The sequence below is a fragment of the Coregonus lavaretus genome, assembly GCF_964263955.1.
Source record: "Coregonus lavaretus genome assembly, chromosome: 31".
Lineage (NCBI taxonomy): Eukaryota > Metazoa > Chordata > Actinopteri > Salmoniformes > Salmonidae > Coregonus > Coregonus lavaretus.
The window spans coordinates 16,573,280-16,589,039 of NC_140018.1; the positions used below are offsets into that span (position 1 = coordinate 16,573,280).

Below are 15,760 nucleotides of genomic sequence, written 5' to 3' on the forward strand. Positions count from 1 at the left end.
AATCCCTCCTGATATGTGTGCAAACCTGGTGGCCAACTACAAGAAATGTCTGACCTCTGTGATTGCCAACAAGGGTTTTGCCACCAAGTACTAAGTCATGTTTTGCAGAGGGGTCAAATACTTATTTCCCTCATTAAAATGCAAATCAATTGATAACATTTTTGAAATGTATTTTTCTGGATTTTTTTGTTGTTATTCTGTCTCTCACTGTTCAAATAAACCTACAATTAAAATTATACACTGATCATGTCTTTGTCAGTGGGCAAACGTACAAAATCAGCAAGGGATCAAATACTTTTTTCCCTCACTGTAGATTCATTGGTTGTAAATAAGGGGAGAGGTATGTCCATAAAAAGGAGATGCCCTGCTTTTTTGACACCACACTCCAAAAAGCAAGTCCTACAGTCTCTAGTTTTGTCTTATCTTGGTTATTGTCCAGTCATGTGATCAAGTGATACAAAGCCAGACCTAGTTAAGCTGCAGCTGGCCCAGAATGGCACGTCTTGCTCTTCACTGTAATCAGAGGGCTAATATAAATACTATGCATACCAGATTCTCTTGGTTAAGAGTTGAGGTGAGACTGACTGCATCACTTCGTTTTATAAGAAACATTAATGTGCTGTAAATTCCAAATTGTTTGCATTGTTAACTTCCACACAGCTCTGACACACACACTTACCCCACCAGACATGCCACTAGGGGTCTTTTCACAGTCCCCAAATCCAGAACAAATTAAAGAAAGCGTACAGTATTATATAGAGTCATTATTGCATGGAACTCCCTTCCATCACATATTGACAGCAAACCTGGTTTAAAAAAAACAGATAAAGCAACACCTCACGGCACAACGCCTCTCCCCTATTTGACCTAGATATTTTGTGTGTATTTATTGATATGTAGGCTATGTGTGCCATTTTTAATGTATGTAGTTCTGTCCTTGAGCGGTTCTTGTCTATTAATGTTCTGTATTATGTCATGTTTCATGTTTTGTTTGGACCCTAGGAAGAGTAGCTGCTGCTTTTGCAACAGCTAATGGGGATCCTAATAAAATTCCAAATACCAAACATAAGCCTATTCCCCTATCCCCTTTATCACAATGTTGATGATCCTCTTTCAGGTCCGAGTCATGGCGTGCATGGATACATCACATAATACCAAGGTAAGAGGATGCCAGGGAACAGACAATAAGATGTGGAGTTATGATTATGAAAAGGTGTCCTGTTACGTAAGTTGAGTGTAATTCTAGCAAATGGCTCAGGGGAAAGCTTCAGTTTGGTTCAAATGGGAGTAATGCTCTTAAATGGCAGATAACAGTTGAGCCATCATGGTCTGTGGGATCCATCGGGGGCTTAGGGCTTTGAAATGTCACATAGGACCGATCCAGGATCTGCTGGAGAGGTTAAAAGGAGGTTAAAACTGAGAGGGTTGACTTACCTGAATATGATCCCCAGTCAGTCATCATTATCAGCACATAGAAGAGGCAGAAAGAGAGCGAGAGAGAGAGGGAGGGAGAGAGATCATTAAAGACAATATACTCAGCCAGCATCAGTAATATAATACAATACGGCATATGATATCCCCGTTCTAATTTATTCAGAAGACGAAAGCCTTATCAAATTGCACTGTGACTGTGTGTGTGTTTGGTCCTAGGTCACGAGCCACAGTGGCAGATGGCACACGTCTATCTCTTAATGACAGCTCAGTCTTGTAACATCAGACCTAGGCCAGGAGTAGTGGGCCAATGTTGTCTCACTATTGCTGAGTTCTGGTAATCTGGAATTACAGGACAACTGGGCTTGGACCATAGACCCCAAAATGTGTGTGTGCACGTGTACTGTATGTGTGTGTGTGTGCGCACATATGCTTGTCTGTCCAAACCTAAGAGACAGTTATGAGGGCATCATCTCAAGCCTCTCAGGAGTTACAGCAGATCACTCCAACATAGAATATGAACCTAAAGACCTTTCATAAACCATACATATCTCACTAATAACCTTTCATAACATGGTAGGACCCAATTCTGGTTTGGCATGTCCCCTGTCTGTTTGCTGGTTTAATACATCGTTTATTTGGGTTAATGTGCTGTGCTGTCCCTTATCACGGTTCATTCAGATTGGTAAACCCAAACATTGACACAATTGCAAATCCCATATTAGCCTAGCGGCTAACATGGTACTGTAAAACCCATATTACGATTTACATAGAAAACTCATATTACTGGCTGGCTAAAATGAAAAGGAGATTTGACTGACTAACACAGTGAAGCTATGGGACTGGTCTTGTCCTTATTCTGGCTTGGTCCCTCCCAGGATGATGCACCAGACAGATATTGTCCAATCCTTCTGTACAAGATCCCTCTCTACTGAACATGTCCGGTCCTTGATTGATTCATTAGTGAAGCCCAGTAAATTATTGAGGAGATTGATTTGTCCATGCCCAGTGAGAGTGGGAACATGGTGGCTAAGGGAGTGATAAGGACAGTGATAAGGATAGTGATGGGGACTGGATGGGGGACAGTGAAGAGTTAGGCCTAATGGACAGATAAGAGATGAGCTGAAAGTATATGGGACAACACTATCAGCTCACTGTCACCACCTACAGGCCCCTGGCGTAATGCCACTTGGTCATTTCTATCCTATTTGGAAAAACAGCTGACTTATCAGTGCTCTCAACCTATGTTTAAGTAAGAAAGTATGTGCAAAACATTGGGCCATGTGTTATAATGTGTAACAATAAAAACCAATAGCATAGATAAGAGTTCTGCATAATGTGTCCTGGATATAGCTAGGCTCCTTTCATTATTCTGAGTTTTAGTTCATCCATCCTTCTCTAGTGCATCCAATGATAACAAGGGTGTGTCTCTCTGGCTCTGATTGGCTGAGTGAGTTCACAATAGGGAGATCACACAGAACAGCACCAGAACTCTCCGCTCAACTGTCTGCACCACCTCCTACCGCTGCCATGGCAACCAAGGAAAACATCCAACCGATCACCGGTGGCGACCGCGCTGTAATTGCTGCTTTGCAAACAGCAGCCCAGAGCCAGTCATTAGGAGCTATATATACACACACAGGCACAGTGCGTGGCCGCCTATGGGGCTTTAACTGGTCTGGCAGGCAGGCTGGAGTCACTGCCAGATGTTAAAATAAATACACTTATTCTGACTGAAAGATACGCTCTTTTTCTTTTCTTTTTTTTCTGTCGAGACGTGCTTTTAAACGGATAGTGCGAGATTGTGGCAATTAAGCCACTTTTCGAGTTACGTAGAGTCAGATGGAACTCATGGATACCATTTTTATGTCTCTGCATGCAGTTTGAAGGAAGTTTCTAACTAGCGTTAGCGCAATAGTTAACTAGCGTTAGCGCAATGACTGGAAGTCTATAGCTGTTAATGACTTCTAGTCATTGTGCTAACGCTAGTTAACAATGTCTTGCGAAACGTACAGTTATGAATATAACTACTGGTCCCTGAAGGAGGCTCTTCAGTACCGCTCTTCAGCAAGCTCAAATCCCCTGACGGCGCGGGGCCTAAATATGTTATACCTCGTTCCCTCCTTCAGGGAACAGTAGTTGTATTCATAACCGTACGTTCCCCTTTAGTCGGTCACTCGGTATAACATACTATGGGGACATACAATCACGCCACAAGCCAGCTCAGAGGGTACCAAACTAAGAGGCCCACGGCAGCACAAGCACACACAAGTTCCACCAGCTCCAAAAAGGGGTTACAGAAGCCACCTTTTTCCCTAATACTTCCCCGAGAAGCCTGAACTGTCAGAGCCTCATGAGGCCTGAACTATCAGAGCCCCATATAGGGAACCAAACCTGCTGCAACTTGGCTATGCGAACTGACATGCTGCCACTGCAGCCCAAGTCCATACACCCCACGGTTCCAAGAACAATACCTTCTTGCGAGCCTGAAATGTCAGAACTTGTACAAGGAACCGCAAGTCCAAAACAACAGAACACCTGTCGTGACTTTGTAAAGCGCACACGCGCGCTGCATAGAATCGAACAAAGTCAATGAACCACGGCAGCCCAACTCTCAAACCCACAGGACACTGTGGTATCCCTGATAATGCACACTTTCTTAAGCGCTGCTGCACCCCAAGGCAACCCAAGGCTCAAACCCACAGGGAACTGTGGTAACCCGGATAAATGCGCAACCTGCACGCTGCCTAACACCCACTCCCGGACCCAGCCATAAGAGCACTATGAGCCACACTGGGAGCAGTTACATCCAAGCGATAAAACATCACAAAGGTATGTGGGGAACCCAACTCGCTGCAGCATAGATATCATCAATCGTCATGCCCCTGAACAATGCCCAAGAAGCCACCACACGCCTAGTGGAGTGAGCACGTACACCTCTTGGCAAACCTTGTCTTTTGCTGTCATATGCCAGGGAGATCCAATGAGAAAGACGCTGCTTAGAAAGCGCCCTACCCCAAGCTGGGTTAGCGAAACAGACAAAAAGCTGGTCACAAACGCAGATATCCTTGTCCCCATCCCTATATGTGCGTATAGCGTATACTGGACATGGAGGAGGTGTTTGTGACCAGCTTTTTGTCTGTTTCGCTAACCCAGCTCGGGCTAGGACACTTTCTAAACAGCGTCTTTCTCATTGGATCTCCCTAGCATATGACAGCAAAGGACAAGGTTTGCCAAGCGGTGTGCGTGCTCACTCCACTAGGCGTGTGGTGGCTTCTTGGGCATTGTTCAGAGGCATGACGATTGGTGATATCTGTGCTGCAGCGAGGAGGTGAGAAAGGGAAAAGCTCGAAACCCGGGGACCTGTAAGACATGGGCATAACCTTGGGAGCAAAAGCTGCATTAGGACGTAACATCGCTTTGGAGTCTTCAGGCACAAACTCCAAACAGGAAGGGTGTACTGATAGTGCATGGAGATCCCCAAAGTGCTTGGCTGACGCCAAAGCCATGAGCAGGGCCGTCTTGTAGGAAAGAACCTTCAGGGCCACAGACTCCAATGGTTCAAACGGAGGCTCACACAGAGCGTCCAGGACCAGCGCCAGGTCCCAGGTTGGTGCCAAAGGCTTAGACACGGGTCTGAGCCAACGCACGCCTTTCAGGAACCGCACCACCTGAGGATGAGACCCCGGGGTAGAACAGTCAATCCCTACATGACACGCCGAGATGGCTGTCATATAAACCTTCATTGTGGGAAAAGAAATGCTCTGCTCAAAAACCTCTTGCAAGAACATCAAAATGTCCACCAAAGAGCTCTGAAAAGGAGAAACTCCTTAAACCTGACACAAACCCTCAAACACGCGCCACTTACATGTATATAACCCTCTTGTAGAGGGAGCACACGCTGTCTGTATAGTCGTAATCAGGTTCGAGGGTAAAACCCCTAGCCCTCAAATTCAACCTTTCAGGGGCCAAACCCACAGATCCCATATCTGCGGTCGTGGGTGCCAAACTCTCCTGTGCGTCTGGGACAATAGATCCCAATGACACAGAACCCTCCACAGGTCCCCGCCCAACAGACAGATGATCTCTGGGAAGCAAGGTTGTCTGGGCCAACGGGGAGCCACCACTATCAACAACAGACCCCCTCCATGGTGGCCTGAAACAGAGGTGGCGCTGAGCCACCACTGTCGCCCCCATACTTTTCTGCACAGCCAGGATAGTACAGCGGGACAGACGCAGCACAAAAATCAGCCGTAGCACAAATTTCGTCGAGAAGCTCTGAAACTGGCTTCCCCGCCTCCACTGTCTTATTCAGCTCCTTCAGCAAATCGATATGATACATCTGCAGCATTGTGACCCCATTCAACGACCGAGCCGCCACACCCTCAACCTGGTACATTCTCAACCTGTCCAGCTGATTTATTCAGAAGCACCTTGCTAGGATTAGCCCCCTTGTTAGCCTCTGGAGCTAAGTAACTCGCCAGCTTTCCATCCATCGGCGGTGTGCAAACAATCCACGCGTCCATCCTCCATACCCTCTACATTCACAAACTCGCCATAACCTGGTAGCACCAGCTCGGCTGAATGAGGGGAATCCCAGGTCGCCTTTAGTTAATCTGCAAAATCTTTAAACAGAGGTAAGCGACACTTCGCCGCTGCAGGGACAGGAGGTAAATACCTTCCCCCAAACCTGGAGGAACTCAGCTGCGGGGGAGAAGACAACCAATCCACCCCCAGGTGATCTGCCGCCCTATGACACAGCTCCATCAAAGGCGCATTAACCACCAATGGTTCACTCTCCCCCACCGAATCCAAAGCCGGGGCTTTAGGCTGCCCCGGACTGATGTCATCCGATTCACACTCTGAAAACCCCCCATAGCCATCTAGGGCAGGGTTATTCAACTCTTACCCTACGAGGTAAGTAGAAAAATGTCTCTACCTACGGACAACGTCTGTCTGGTCGAAGAGTTAACCGAAGGCCATGCCAGTATTTTGGGATGCCCTGATCAGGTCAGTGTTAATGGTGGCTGGTGTACATTAACACAATAGTGCAGTGCTGGTGTTTTTCCATCAGCAGTTGATGGCAAGAGTTGAGTTACACAACCAATGTACCCAATGGCTCACTGACAACATTGACCTCACGCACGCACACTCACACGTACGCAGTGCAACAGTACCTGTGCCACTGAGGAAGCTAATGAAATGATAATATTGTCAATCAGGATAAACTACACTGGTAGAAATATAAATAGATGTCATGCTTACCTCACCCCAGAAAACTTCTTCTCTGACATAACAAATCAATAACATATTGATAAATATGAATGAGACAATAATATCAATATTCTACAATGTAGAACTAGCCTGTGCTCTTTGTCTCTCTACTCAATAATATGGAAAACACTGTTACACTCTCACAAACACAGTCTCCCTCTCTCTTTCACCCGCTCTCCCTCCCTGGCATAGAACCACGCGCTCAGATCACCACCAGGCTATGACATCACCAGCCCATGACATCACCCACTTCCGGAAAGTCACTTTACGGTCACACACACACATGTTTTGTTCTTCTATCCTCGTAGGGAACTAAAATGTATTTCCATTCAAAATCCTATTTTGAATGGAAATACCTACCCCTAACCTGTAACCCTAACCCTAAATCTAACTCCTAACCCTAAACCTAACCACTTACCCTAATTCTAACCCTAACCTTAATTGTAAACCTAACCTCTAAGCTTAAAATAGCTTTTTTCCTCATGGGAATGTGGGAAATGTCCCCACAAGGGAGATTTGTCCTTGTTTTACTATCCTTGTGGGGACTTTTGGTCCCCACAAGGATAGAAGAACCAACCCACCCACCCACACAGTGCACTTTGACTCCCTGTGGCAAAGAGACAGGCAATAATGGGCCGTAAGAAGACAGTGACCCACTTCTCGCTCTGTCTCCACATGTGAACAACTCTCTCCCTCACTTCCTGATGCTAGTACAGAGGAAGGCAGAGGGAGACAATGGATATCCATTCAAATGAGGCAGAGTCAAAGTAGAGAGATGCAGACTACATCCAAACAGACTGGGGATGTTGGCCAGTGGCCACTGATATGTGAAAGGACTGGATAGGTTTCCACCATGATATTTAAGACCAGTCATGTCCTGCCAATCAGATTTTGGTGCCAACATGGCGAATGGTTTGCCACCCTTCAGGTCTCACCTGTTCTTGTGCGATGCTGCGGCTCATACACCCAGTCTTCATCATCCTCCTCCTCTGCCTCCCCTGGGTGCAGGTGTGAGTGTGAGCGGGAGTGTGTGTGGGAGTGTGTGTGGGAGTGTGTGTTCAGCTCTGACTGGCTGCGGAAGATGCGTCGGGTCTGTCTAGATAGAGAGGACACACTCAGCCAGCTCAGAGCTCTGGAGAGACCCTCCGGCTTCTCCTTACGAACCTTACGGAATGACCCCGAACTCCTGTCCCTCCTCATCCTCACTCACTCTGGCAGACAAAAAAAATACTTAGAAAATAACCAAAAATAGAGAGACTGAATCAAAAGTCCCACGTCCAAAGTCGAGCTGTTGAAGGAACAATCCAATTCAAAGTGAATTTACCTATATGTGATAGTAAAAGATCATTTGACATGACAGTTTGGTCCTGCTGTCTTCTTCTCCAGTAGCTCCAGAGTCACTGTTCCCAATCATAACTCTGACCCAGACAGTCTCAACAAATTCTCTCCTTCATTTCATCCTTCTATCATTGAGCCAAACCAGATAAACTCCTCTCTTCCTCTCGACCTTTGTGTTTCAAAATCCAGGGCGCGCTTCCCAAATCCAAAGTGGCAATTAGGCAATCCAGCGATCTGGAAAATCCCTGCTCCTGCTCTCCAGCACACACACACACACACACACACCCACACAAACGCCGGTAAAGACGGAGGTATTCCTCTGGGGTGTAACAGGGCAGGGCGAGACTTCCTGGTCACGTTTGGGTTTAAATCACAACAACAAACCAACGGTCCTCCAGCGGTTTATTAGTGTTTCAGTTTATCTGTGTATACCAGCTGACACTCAGACTGACAGCCAGCAGACGAAGGGTTATGCCGTTTCAGCGTCCTCCATTCCATACCCAGGTCCCAGGCTGATTTGGTTTAACACACAAACACTCACAGAGACCTTCTGTCGCACGTCATACACTGACTCACGCCACTCTGTGTGTGTAGTCTGCCAGAAGTGATGTCACTGCATGTGGGTTCCAGAGGATTGTGTGTAGTCACTCGTTCTTCCTCCTCCTCTTCTTCTCCAGGTCAGGGTTGGCACAATGAGAAGGTGTGTGTGGTGTCAACACCCTCCTTGGCATCTCGGTCTGCTATATTTACATTCATCAGGCATGGAGAGAGTAGCTCAGGTGGAGAGAGAGATATCGAAGAACAGTTGCGACCGTTGAGACCTCTTATCTGTTCTACTCCCACATGGCCAGTGAGAGAGAGAGAAAAAGGAGGGAGCGAGACAGACAGACAGACAGACAGACAGACAGAGGGATTCACTCACCTGCTGCCCACACAAACAGAGAGAGAGAAAGCGTGGACACAGGCTAGCTAGGCGAACTGTCTGGAGTTACTGTGTGAGACGGCAAGGGTCATCTAGAAGTTCTGCTCCACTGGTAGTCCTTCTGTGTATGTACTGTGTGTGTTCTGAAAGGCTGGGACGTTGTGTTTGTGGGGTTAGAATTACACCCAACCCCAGCCGCTCAGCTGAAACACGAGAAGGCCCATCCCTCTCTCCTTCTTTCCCTCCCTCGCTCCTCTTTGATCTCTGATCTGTGCCCCTCCCCTCGCTCGCCGGCATGGCAACCACAGGGGCTGGAGGGAGGGCTCAGGCTCTCCACCTCTCCACCTCTCCACTCCTTTCATCCACCGCTCTCCTCTTTCTAGTTCTCTCCCTCCCTCTCTCTCTGTGTTGTCCCCTGAGGTCTAGAGTCTAGAGACAGACTAGGCCATGTAGCTCACAGAAACACACAGTCTACCATCAACCAAACAGGTTGAACAGACAGTGTGCAGAGCAGTTCCCTAAAGCCACAAACCAGAAACAGAGAAGGTACAGAAAAACAACAGGTGCATTTTGAAGCTTGACAGCCTGACATAGCTTGACATAGCCTGGCATAGCCTGGCTGACATAGCATCATTTCTAAACACTATCCACAGTGGTCTGTCTTTACAGTATATTAGTGTAAGCTGACAAGTAGAAAGAGGCATCATGGAAGGTTGTTTGTGGTCACACATGGGTGGGAAAGCCACACCTCCCAGTGGTTTGTGTTGTTTGACTACCAAGGTGGGAACACAAACAAACCACGGAGCTGAGGTGTGTATGAGGCGGTTCAAGGGCCCTTCTTCTCCCTCCAAGGTCCCCACACTGTTCCTCCAACACCACAATGAGCTCCCAGGAGAAGGGAGAGGCGGGTTTGTTCTCCCCTCCATGGAGTAACTGAATCCCCCAGTCACACCCTTCACTGCGGTACCGCCCTCCTAGGACACACAAACACACACACCTCCACCAACCCCTGTGGGGTGTCTTCTCCATGCAACTCCAGTGTTGGGTTGTCCCTGCCTACCCTGTACTTACTCTCAGAGAGACGGATAACGCCACGTTATGTTACCCCTCCTCCCCTCTGTCCTAGCCCCCCCTTTTCATTTTCCCACAGTGACAAAATCAATGGTGCCAGCACTTCTGGTGTACACACATTGACTGACTGGGACAACTAATCTCTGGCAGGTTGCTGCGTGCTACTTGACTGTGTCCTGGTTTACCTGGTAAAACACTAGCAAAAACTCTCTGGCCAACACACACACACAAGCTACACAAGCTGGTGTTATAACACACACACAGTCAGTCACACATACACACACGGAAACACACTGCTCGCTGAGTGTGTGTGGACCTTTGTCCCCGTCGGTGAAACCAAAGGCCAGTCACACAGTCACACTACTTTAATAATTAACCAGCCCTGCTCTCCCACAGCGCTGGGATGAAGGGATGGAAGGATAAAAGATGGGTGTCTTGAAAGCGTACCGATGCATACTAAAGAAATACACAGGCCTGTGGAAGTTGATACAAACCTATTCTACTCGTAGAAACCTAGCCTATTTCTGAATGGGAGTGAACCACAAACACTTTATTAGTGTCCACTAGTCCAGAGCAGCTGAGCCCAGAGCACTGTGAAAAGGAGATTCAATCGGCTCAAAATTAGCTTTGGGATCGCTGTGTTGAGCCTATGCGTCCTATAGGTTAAGTGATGCAGACTGAATTGTTCGTGAATAGGCTGAGAGACTGTTGAGGAGTATTGATTTCACCTCTAAAACACAGAGAGCTGTTTTAAGCAAAGTGCTGTTTGACCCCCAAGGGAGGTGAAAGGTCGGCGTATAAAGGTCAACTTTATTCCTGCATCAACCCCTGACCCCCTTCCCCAAACACGCATTCCCCAAAATCACAACTGAAACCCCCCACCCATATATAATTTTAAAGAGCACTGAACAGTGACAGCTTAAAACAAATTATGAACCAGGAGAGTGGAGGAAATATATTAGCACATAAAAAGTATCAATATTGAATATCCGTCTCAGTCAGTGGGTCAGCTTCCAGAGGCTAGCAGCTACGTTATAGAGTAGAATCATGTTGGTGGGTCCTGAATGTAAACATATGCACCATCAGGGGGGTGTTATGATGATTGGCAGAGGAATGCTAGAGGAGAGGAATGCTAGCTGGTGACCCCCAACATGTTGTTGTGAAGCCCTACTCCCTCTCTCTGGCCCGGTCAGAACATTCCACACATACACACCACAGGGACAGCTGAGAGGTGGAGGGAAGAGGAGAGGAGAGAAACGGAGGGAGGAGAAAAACAGAGGGAAAGGACAGGAACTTAGGCTGGTATAAGTACACAAACATACTTCTCTTAAACCACATACACACTCATACCCCGTGGTTGTGAGAGACCATTGGCATGACTCTGGGTAGGTGTCTAGGTGATGAGAGCACAGAAGTCTGGTTGCCTGGTAACCAGACATCAGTGGAGAGCGCATGCCATCGATATACCCGACCATTACACAACATACAGTACATGCCTATATTTTCAAAGTCACCAAATAGCCTATGTCTTTAGTGAAATGACCATGGCTGTGCATTACACAGTGTTGGAGTCAATTCCATTTTAGAAAGTGACTAACTTCTTATTCAGGAATTGAAAAATCTGGTAGTGCCAACTAGGGCTGTGGTGGTCATGACATTTTGTCAGCCGGTGATTGCCAAGCAAATAACTGCCGGTCTCACGGTAATTGACCGTTAATTAACATAAACATATTTAGCATCTCCTGGCTTCCACGCATAGCCTACAAGCCACTGATGCAGACCTTTGGAACGTCTACATTTTAAAAAGTTGAATAAATCCATTTAATATAGCCTACACCATCACAATAAATCCATTATTTATTTTAGACAGGTCTAAAGAAACATGATATGAAGAAAATGTATATTTCAGAAGAACAGAATAGCATACTCTGAGTTGTCCTTATTTTTGGCCCTGATCTGGCTATGCCAAATGGCTGTGGGCTACACTAGTTCATTTAGCAGACAAGATTTGCTTAGAATTCCATGGCATTATTTTATATTATTTTATAGTATGAAGAATACAATTGAACATAGCTGAATAAAATAGAAAGGATATTTTCTCCAAATGATTTGAGGGAGTGTGCACATGCGGCTATTCTGTGTTGAGCGGTTAACAAAGAAACAGGTCCTCCTATATGCTTAATTTAGAGTTATTTATGCAACTTTAGTTGTGACACAAACGTAGGGCTATATGTTTGGATTTTAAATACATTCTAAGGCTGCATGATGCAACTCTAATGATGATTTGAAAAAAGCCTCAAGAAAGGCATGAGCTCGGCTTTGTTTTTTGTGCAGGCTGTACACACTTCATCAGTCTCTCATTCACAATTTGACAAGCACTTGATAATGCCTCAAATTTCCCAGCGGCATCACCTTTGTGTGGCCGTAATGCCCACTAAAAAAATCCATGCTTTTTACGGCCAGTAGCCACTGTGCCCTTGGGCTGAATATAATAATGATAATTCCAAGTGATAATATATAATTCACAAGTGATAGGCTAATATTGTCACCAATCAGACTATTATTGATTTAATCTTGTCTTTACATAGAGTAAATAATATATGTGTAAAATTTGTTTTGATTTAGAATGCATCATTATCATGCAACTGTCTCAAAACAGGGGCAGAAAAAAATATATACATGTCATCTATGCACTTAAATAGCGAATGGAAGACGCTTTTCCCACGGTTCATTTTCATGCAAGCCAGGTAGGCTATACTCCTGTTGTAAAGAGAAGCAATGCGCTTAATATTAGGAAAGTTGAGAAATAAATATAGTAGGCCTAGCCAATAGAAAGCTGATGGGATCCTCCTCTTTTTAATAGAGGCCATCAAAACTCTTGTTTTATCACGCAATTGCATAGCCTATAGAAATGTTGCGCAACATGAGCTCATGGGCTCTCATGAAGTGTTTGATTAGATTTTCGATAACATTTGCATTGATGTCAGAGTGATTAGAGGGACAGTCGAGTGCTGAGTACCAGGCAGTTAGCAAGTTTGGTAGGCTACTAACGACCATGAGCAGCATCAAAGCTTAGAGAAGCCTAATTACCGTGACTAAACGGTCACGTGGAATTTGACTGCCATCATGACTCGTGACCACCGGTGTGGTGGTAATACGGTCACCGTAACAGCCCTACTGCAAACCTCCATTCCACAGTAAGTGCAGCTGCACACTGTGCTGGCCACAGAAATAACATTTGAATGAAAGCTCTAAATACAGGGGGTTAGGAGACGCCATTAAGGAAGCATTTTATTAGCCTCCATCCCCAGGGGTTTATAAGTGTGTGTGTTTTCACGTATGTGGTTGTGTGTGTGTGTATTTTTGTGTGTGTACTATCTAAATTGGGTGGCGGCTTGGAGGCCACACGGAGCACTCTTAATGGCCTAGGGGGAGGTGTTGGTATTTTGATAGAAAGGGTAGAGGCCGGCCGGGGACCGGGGTACTATTTTTCCCCCTCTACGTTTCTCCCTCTATCTCCCAGCTTGTATTGGGTTTAGTTATCTGTTTGTATGGAATGCTGAAGGGAGGGGATGTGAGCATCTGTGACATGAGGGCAACATTAAGCATTTTAATGAACATATTTGTCTCTCTTCTGTCATCTGTCTCTCCCTCCATCCATCCCTGCCCCTCTCTCTCTCTCTCTCTCTCCATCCATCCCTGCCCCTCTCTCTCTCTCTCTCTCTCTCTCTCTCTCTCTCCATCCATCCCTGCCCCTCTCTCTCTCTCTCTCTCTCTCTCTCCCTCCATCCATCCCTGCCCCTCTCTCTCTCTCCCTCCCTCCATTCATCCCTGCCCCCCTCTCTCTCCCTCCATCCATCCCTGCCCCCCTCTCTCTCCCTCCATCCATCCCTGCCCCCCCCTCTCTCTCCATCCATCCCTGCCCCCCCCCTCTCCCTCCATCCCTGCCCCCCCTCTCTCCCTCCATCCCTGCCCCCCCTCTCTCTCCCTCCATCCCTGCCTCTCTCTCTCCCTCCATCCCTGCCTCTCTCTCTCTCTCTCTCTCTCTCTCTCTCTCTCTCTCTCTCTCTCTCTCTCTCTCTCTCTCTCTCTCTCTCTCTCCATCCATCCCTGCCCCCCTCTCTCTCCCTCCATCCCTCCCTGCCCCTCTCTCTCGCCCTCCATCCCTGCCCCCCCTCTCTCTCTCCCTCCATCCCTGCCCCCCCTCTCTCTCTCCCTCCATCCCTGCCCCCCTCTCTCTCCCTCCATCCATCCCTGCCCCCCTCTCTCTCCCTCCATCCATGCCCCCCCATCTCTCTCTCCCTCAATCCAGAGTTGGCCAGAACCTGTGCAATCAAAGATGCCATATAATAATAATATAATATGCCATTTAGCAGACGCTTTTATCCAAAGCGACTTACAGTCATGTGTGCATACATTTTTACGTATGGGTGGTCCCGGGGATCGAACCCACTACCCTGGCGTTACAAGCGCCATGCTCTACCAATTGAGCTACAGAGGACCATGTTTCTATAAAACAGAAAACTGTCCAACTCTTTAAAACACAACAAGTACAACAACACAGCTTTACCAGGAGAAAAATCAGAGAGTCATGGATAATAGTAGACTGTATAGACAATATAGACAGTAGACAGTATAGACAGTAGACAGTATAGACAGCATAGACAGTAGACAGTATAGACAGTAGACAGTATAGACAGTATAGACAGTATAAACAGTAGACAGTATAGACAGTATAGACAGTAGACAGTATAGACAGTATAGACAGTAGACAGTATAGACAGTAGACAGTATAGACAGTATAGACAGTAGACAGTATAGACAGTAGACAGTATAGACAGTATAGACAGTAGACAGTATAGACAGTAGACAGTATAGACAGTAGACAGTATAGACAGTATAGACAGTAGACAGTATAGACAGTAGACAGTATAGACAGTAGACAGTATAGACAGTATAGACAGCATAGACAGTAGACAGTATAGACAGTAGACAGTATAGACAGTATAGACAGTATAGACAGTAGACAGTATAGACAGTATAGACAGTATAGACAGTATAGACACTAGACAGTATAGACAGTATAGACAGTATAAACAGTAGACAGTATAGACAGTAGACAGTATAGACAGTAGACAGTATAGACAGTAGACAGTATAGACAGCATAGACAGTAGACAGTATAGACAGCATAGACAGTAGACAGTATAGACAGTATAGACAGTAGACAGTATAGACAGTAGACCGTAGACAGTAGACAGTATAGACAGTATAGACACTAGACAGTGTAGACACTAGACAGTGTAGACAGTAGACAGTATAGACAGTATAGACAGTATAGACAGTATAGACACTAGACAGTAAAGACAATATAGACACTAGACACTAGACAGTAAAGACAATATAGACACTAGACAGTATAGACAGTATAGACAGTATACAGTATAGACAGTATAGACAGTAGACAGTAAAGACAATATAGACAGTAGACCGTATAGACAGTAGACAGTATAGACAGTATACAGTATAGACAGTAGACAGTATAGACAGTATAGACAGTATAGACACTAGACAGTATAGACAGTATAGATAGTATAGACAGTATACAGTAGACAGTATAGACAGTAGACAGTATAGACAGTAGACAGTATAGACAGTATAGACAGTAGACAGTATAGACAGTAGACAGTATAGACACTAGACAGTATAGACAGTATATATAGTA

The 15,760-nt window shown here is 46.0% G+C and overlaps 1 protein-coding gene across 4 annotated transcripts in view; it reads right to left on the reverse strand.

Annotated features, from left to right (window-relative positions):
• The window catches only part of nhsl1b (NHS-like 1b), a gene marked incomplete at its 5' end in the record, with an annotated part of 178,540 nt that overhangs the window by 86,151 nt on the left and 76,629 nt on the right, over positions 1–15,760 (reverse strand). Inside the window, 2 exons of one of the 4 annotated variants that reach the window (XM_084149687.1) lie at positions 7,641–7,916; positions 8,030–9,104. The exons of 1 other annotated variant lie outside the window; for it this stretch is intronic. In XM_084149687.1, coding sequence (XP_084005813.1) covers positions 7,641–7,905 — 265 coding nt within the window. Of the gene's footprint in view, positions 1–1,434; positions 4,025–7,640; positions 7,917–8,029; positions 9,105–15,760 lie in introns of those variants that run through there. 2 more of the 4 variants (XM_084149691.1, XM_084149689.1) reach the window with 2 other exon arrangements.